Below are 7,128 nucleotides of genomic sequence, written 5' to 3'. Positions count from 1 at the left end.
TACATATATATATATATGGGAGAATGTACGAAAAAAACAACAACAGATGAGGACAGGTGGTGTAAACAACAAAAGGATGTATTAGTATGACGCTCGGGAATACGGAAAGTCTTTAACGTTTCGAGCTACGCTCTTATATATATTACAATATATATATTACAAGCTTCTTTCAGTTTCTGCTTAGAAGACACTTGCCCAAGGTGCCATGCAGTGGGATTGAACCTGAAACCATGTGGTTGGGAAGCTAACTTGTTAACTACAAAGCCACACCTGGGTTCTAAATAAGGTAAGATACAATAAAGATAAAAAGAAATAAAATATGTAAAAGTGAATAGCTTTGTTATTTATGACGTGTGCAAGCAAATTCAAAAGATCACAAGACATTATAAAAATGGCAGTTGTTTTTGTCGTGTAAAGCATGTCAGACACAATCAAGCAAGTCTCTGGCAAACACATAGCAGCCATGATGAGAGACAACTCACAGATCCAGCTTTTGTTATATGCTGTTGAAGATTACATTATATATTCAATGCACAAACTGGTTACTAAAAGTCAAAGGAAATATTGCTAGTGTACAATACACACTAACATTTCTTTAGTATTACAATGTATGAGAAAAAGCGTGTTTAGTCAGATTTATTATAACTGCTGTATAAAATACAATAAGCTAGGCACTAGCATGGCTATATGGTTAAGAAGTTCACTTTGCGATCACATGGTTTGGGAACAGCCCCACTGTGTGGCACCTTGGGCATGTGTTTGCTACTTATAACCTTAGGCCAATTAAAGCCTTGTAAGTTAATTTGGTAGATGGAAACTGTGTGGAAGCCCATCATATGTGTGTCTTTGTGTTTGCTCTCCCAGCACCACTTGACAACTGGTGTTGGTTTGTTTACATCCCCTGTAATTAAGCAGTTCAACAAAAAAGACTGACAGAATAAGTAACAGAATTTTTAAAAATAAGTAGTGGGGTCAATTTGTTCAACTAAACCCTTCAAGGTGGCTGCAGTCCAATGACTGAAACAAGCACAAGATAGAAAATTCATGCACCTTAAATTAAATTCAAATGTGACCTCTGAGCTTTACAGGTAGAGGCCATAAAAGTGCTTTTGCTATAAAGTTAACATTGTGAAAATCACAATGATTGTCATGAAGAAAAGTGAATATTACCTACAAATACATATGGTAGTTCCCTGTTATAATCTTTTCTTAAGTGGCTTAGGTTTGTCAAGAGCCGTTGGACACATAAAACAAGAGGTTAATCCTGTTTCCATGGTGCATAAGTGACTGAGATTACAACACTCCTCCTGAATAGGATGCAAGTCCAATGCAGGGTTAACTCCCCAGCTATTGCTGGAACTATTTTTTTTCTGCTGAGTAGACTAGAGCAACATGAAATGAAGTGTTTTGCTCAAGAACATGATGAACCACCTGGGAATTGAAACCATGATCTTACAATTATGAGCACAACACCCTAGCCACATAGCATGAAATAAATAAAACTGGTCAACTGAATCTATGAATATGGAGAATAACACTGAATAAATTGAATGCACCAACTTCCAGCAGCAGAATGAAAATTTACTCAGGACCTGATGCAGATAAAACAAAAACAAACCTACAGCTTGCTTCCATACTTAGATATCACAGAAAATACAGACCAGGCATAATTCTTCTTTATAGAAACCACTCATTAATAATGCCATTCCCAACAACAGTAATTTCTGTTTCTTTTATGATTATCTTATGCTTGAAAGTCTCTGTAAATTCAGTTACTTGCATGAATCATTTAGCAAAAGCATGGCTGTGTAGTTACAAAGTTTGATCCATAAATGTAGGGTTCCAGGTTTGATCTCACTGCAAGATACCTTGAGCAAATATCTTCTACTGCAGCCTTGGGAAATGGAATTTGGGAGAGCAAAATTCCTTATATATAATAAATAAAGACAGGCAGATATAAGCATGACTATGGGTTATTTTACTTCCCTACCATATCATTTCAAGTTCGGCCCCACTGCATAGCATCTTAGGCAAGCATCTTCTGCAATAGCCCTTGGGCTGACAAATGCCTTGTGAGTAGATTTGATAGACAGAAACTGAAAGAAACTCATATGAGTATATATATATATATATATATATATATATATATATATATATATATATATATATATATATATATATATATATAAATGCATAGATACATAGATACATACATATATGCGTGTGTGTGGATAGATAAATGGATAGACAGACAATTATATGGGATGGATGGGGTGTTTACATGTCTCCTTGTCTTGACATAGTGTGATAGTTGTAAAAAACATATAATGATGATGATGATTATCAATCAGAGATATATATATATACATATATGGATTTATAACTAATAATTCAAGTTTGTCAAGAGATCAGTTACCAAATGGAAGCAGAAGCAATGTGAATTTATGTAATTTGCTGCAAAGCCATAATTACCATGTCTCTAAGAGACACAGAGAGATGTATAAAAACTATGCAGCTAAATATATTTCACAATTGTTATCACAATGATGAGATGCAGACAAAAGTCATGCTGTGTCATGCCAGTTTTTCTGATATTGTTGCAGTGGAGCTAATAGAAGCAACACAGCATTGATGCAGTGCACTGGGTTTATCTTTCATCTATTTGGGATGTATAAAATATATACAGCAGCACAAGCTTCGCTGTGTGGTTAAGAAGTTTGCTTCATAACTACATAGCTTCAGGTTCAGTCTCTCCGTGAGGCACTTTGAGCAAATGTCTTGTACAGCCTCAGGCAGACCAAAGCCTTGAGTGGATTTGGTACAAATTGAAAGAAACCCATCATATATATATATATATATATATATATATATATATATATATACATCATCATCATTTAGCACCCATTTTCCATGCAGGCATGGATTAGATGGTTTGGCTGAAACTGGTAAGCCAGAGAGCTGTACCAGGTTCCTGTCTGATTTTGGTTTGGTTTCTACAGCTGGATGCCCTTCCTATCACCAACCACCCCAAGAGTATAGTGGGTGTCTTTCATGTGTCACCATCACAGGTGCCTTTTATGTGTCACTGGCACTGTCCACAACTACAATTTCACTTGGCCTGACAAGTCTTCTCAAGCACAGCAAACCATCAAAGGTCTTGATCATTTGCCATCACCTCTATGAGACCATATATATATACGATGATGATATATATATATATATATACACACACACACACACACACACACACACACACATACATACATACACACCATCACCAACATCATCTTAACATCTTTTCCGTGCTTGTATTCGTCAGATGGGATTCGCAAGGAAGACTTTCTATGACCAGATACTCTTCTTCACACCAAACCTCACCTGTTTCCAAGCAAGCTAATACTTCCTTATGGCCAGACAGGTTTTTCATGGAAGACTGGAAATTAACATCATCATCTGTATGATGGTGATGCTCATTTACAACCATCACATGATGTCAAGACAAGGGTATACACACAAGCACATACAATGGGCTTCTTTCAGTTTCCACCTACCAAATTCACTCACAAGGTTTGGGTCAGCCTGTGGCTACAGTGGAAGACATTTACCCAAGGTGCCACACAGTGGGACTGAACCACATGGTTAGGGATCAAGCATCTAAACCATACAAACATACCTGCACCTTTATATACGTATGTAAATGGGTGTGGAGGCGCAATGGCCCAGTGGTTAAGGCAATGGACTTGTAGTCATAGGATCGCGGTTTCGATTCCCAGACCGGGCGTTGTGAGTGTTTATTGAGCGAAAACACCTAAAGCTCCACGTGGCTCCAGCAGGGGATGGTATCGAACCCTGCAGTACTCTTTCACCACAACTTTCTCTCACTCTTACTTCCTGTTTCTGTTGTGCCTATAATTCAAAGGGACAGCCTTGTCACTCTCTGTGTCACGCTGAATATCCCTGAGAACTACGTTAAGGCTACACGTCTCTGTGGAGTGCTCACCCACTTGCACGTTAATTTCACGAGCAGGCTGTTCCGTTGATCGGATCAATTGGAACCCTCGTCGTCGTAAGCGATGGAGTGCCAACAAAATGAGTGTGTGTGTGTGTGTGTGCATAAGTGTGTATACATTCAACATATATACAGAGAGAGAGAGAGAGAGAGAGAGAGAGAGAGAGAGAGAGAGAGAGAGAGAGAGAGAGAGAGAGAGAGAGAGAGAGAGAGAGAGAGAGAGAGATTCATCTTGCTTATTATAAAGGACTGTTTTTGCTTTAAGCAGCTTGTTTTTAATTTTTTAAAAACTGCATTAACTGCAGAACCAAAATAGTTCCATCTAAATATCTAAGCCTGTCTGATCTTTCAGTGGTTCCTGAAGTTATTTAGGAATGAGATTTTTTGTTGTTGTCTTACTCTTTTGTGATGTAACACAGAGGTGTGGGGAGGAGTTATTGACACCAATGATTTTTAGATATTTCTGAAAACAAGCAAAACTGGTATGAGGTGCTTTATTACTGACCACGTAATACAGGGTTGTGTAATATACAACTGTCTGCTCCAATTACAGTAGCCAATCATATTTTTCTTTTATTGTCTTTAGCCGAATGGTTAACAGTAAAAAAATATATATAAACCCATTAAGCTACAAAAATAATTGCTCTGGTAAAACATTTAAACTATGCAAATATGAGAGAGAAAAAAATGAATATGAATGTTCTCATTAGTTCTAAAGTCATCATCATCATCAACATCCTCCTCCTTTAATGTCCAGTTTCTATGCTAGCATGGGTTGGACGGTTTGACCAGGGCTGGCAGGCTGGAAAGCTGCACCAGTTTCCAGTCTGATTTGGTGTGGTTTCTAAGGCTGGATGCTCTCCCTAATGCCAACCACTTTACAGTGTGCTGGGTGCTTTTAACGTGGCATCATACAAGCGCTTACATGTGACACCAGCACGGGACTCCTGCAGGCCAGTCATCTTCACCAGGGGATGTGACCTTAACACTTCTGCCGTGAAGGATGGGTCTTCTTGAGTACAGCAAGGCGACAGGTATCTTGGTCCCTTGTCATCTCATCTGAAAGGTTCAGCGTCCTGAGGTTGTTCTTCAGTACTTCATCCCATATCTTCCTGGGTCTCCCTTTTCCACAAGTCCCATCCCCTTTGAATGAATGGCACTTCTTTATGGAGCTGTTGGCATCCATCCATATCACATGACCAAACCAGTGCAGTCTTCTCTCTTACACACTGCATCTAATTCCTCTTAAGCCTAACTTCTCTCTCAGTACACTATCACTCTGGAATATATATCCACTGAAGCATGTCTCTCTCCACCAAATCCCCTCAGATCATCGTTCATTAACTCCCATCACTCCCTCTCTTACCACTGACCATCACACACACTCTTTCTTTCTCTCTTTCCCCACCGACATTTATTGCTGTCTTTCAACTACTCCTCCCCCTTTCTTTCTCTCTGTCACACCTTGTAAATATTTTCCCCCTTCTTTTCCATCAGTTATTTTAATGTAAGTTTTAACAAAAAGAAAAGAAAAAACATTAAAAAGTATAACAGATGAAATTGTTTCCCTGAATTCAGAGGAAGAACTCTATTGAAATCACAGGAGAAATAAAAGCATAGATATGTCTTCTCATAACTTTCTAAAGAATGTATATTTTTAACTGAGAAATTTTCCATAGATATATTAAAATCCATTTTCCTGAAAGTTATGAGGAAACAAAGTTGGTGGGAGTACACTTGTGTAGATATGCCTAATTTTAAATATAGATTTACGATTATGTAGGAGGAAAATGGAAAAACAATTTTTTAAGGTATATTCCTCCCACCTCTTACCAGACTGTTAAATGCATATTTTTAATGACATTTTTTAATCGTTATCTACACCTACGTTAACGTATCTAGAGGGTTGACCTCTAAAAGATATTTTTAACACCCTCCCGCATCTATACGATTGTAAAGTATACCAGCTAAAACAGACTTCTAGAAAACTTCGGTAAAAGTAAAAATTTACCACAAAGTGTTCGCTAAGTTAAGAAATTAGGAGAAAAATAAACAGTAGAGCCAAATGGAAATTGACTAATGAAAGAAATGGTAACTGACATCACATTTAATAACTTTCTATAGAGTCACGGGTTTTTGTTTTAAAATATTACTGACTAAATTAATATCGAAATTGAAAGAAAAAACCCCTTCAGTTACTGTTTCTATTGAAATGCACTTTGTGTTAATGAATTTTAATAATGAAGAATTTAGTAAAACAACTTTGTCATTATTATACAAGAGTTTGAGGCATAATTTAACATTAAATTTTGATGGAAGGTTTAAACTTCGCTCACTTTAAAAAGAAACATTTTATATCATAGAACCAGAGGCAGTCTTGAGCGATTTGGTATAAAAAATGATTAAATAAAATACCTTTTATGATGATGCATTTAAAAATTACAAAGTTATTTGTTTTCTAAAGCCATACCATAAACTTAAAATATAAAAAGAAATGTAATAATTGAATATTTACCAGGCCAGGAGTTGATAAGAACGTGTTCAACCCCAGACTTTTCTTTCGCCGCTTTTAATACACTTATATCTTCGCTGTAAGGAAAAGCACATTCTGTGTATCGAAAACCAGCTTCTTTGGCAGCCAAGAAACGGTCGGATAAATTGGGTAAATCAGTGAAAAGCATGGACAAATTTGCGGCCAGTTTCAGTTTCGACATGGCTTGAGTTTAGACTTATTTCGTTTTAATGTTTTAATAATACTTTTATCGGTAATGTTGCAAAACAATCTACGAAATCGGCTGCAAGCGGTGTTTGCTGAACTGCGGTACCGTTTGTTTAATTATGACAAGGTAAAAACAACAACAAAAAACAAAACAGAGACAAGAAGTGGGACAAAGAAAGCTATGAGAAATGTTTCATTTAAACAACTCTTGCGCTTAGTATATGTATTTATTAATACAAATATAAAAATATAAAAATTTTGGTGGACATTGGAATTAGACACTGACGGAAAATGGCTGTAACTTTTTTATTTTTTAATTTTGACAATTTTCGTTTTCGATAATGTGTTCTATATGTCACGGTCATGCGATTCCCCCTAAACAAATTTTTGGACCACCCCC

At 36.9% G+C, this 7,128-nt stretch overlaps 1 protein-coding gene across 1 annotated transcript in view; it reads right to left on the bottom strand.

Moving 5' to 3' along the window:
* LOC106879198 (putative hydroxypyruvate isomerase) overlaps nt 1-6,885 on the bottom strand; it is a 20,439-nt gene extending 13,554 nt beyond the window's left edge. Inside the window, exon 1 of the mRNA XM_014928662.2 lies at nt 6,525-6,885. Coding sequence (XP_014784148.1) covers nt 6,525-6,723 — 199 coding nt within the window. The 5' untranslated portion in view covers nt 6,724-6,885. The remainder of the gene's footprint in view (nt 1-6,524) is intronic.
* Between the last annotated feature and the right edge of the window lie 243 nt (nt 6,886-7,128).

This window comes from Octopus bimaculoides, chromosome 8, assembly GCF_001194135.2.
Source record: "Octopus bimaculoides isolate UCB-OBI-ISO-001 chromosome 8, ASM119413v2, whole genome shotgun sequence".
NCBI lineage: Eukaryota > Metazoa > Mollusca > Cephalopoda > Octopoda > Octopodidae > Octopus > Octopus bimaculoides.
The sequence above is the reverse complement of the archived record's forward strand: the minus strand, read 5'-3'. Positions and strand labels throughout refer to the sequence as shown.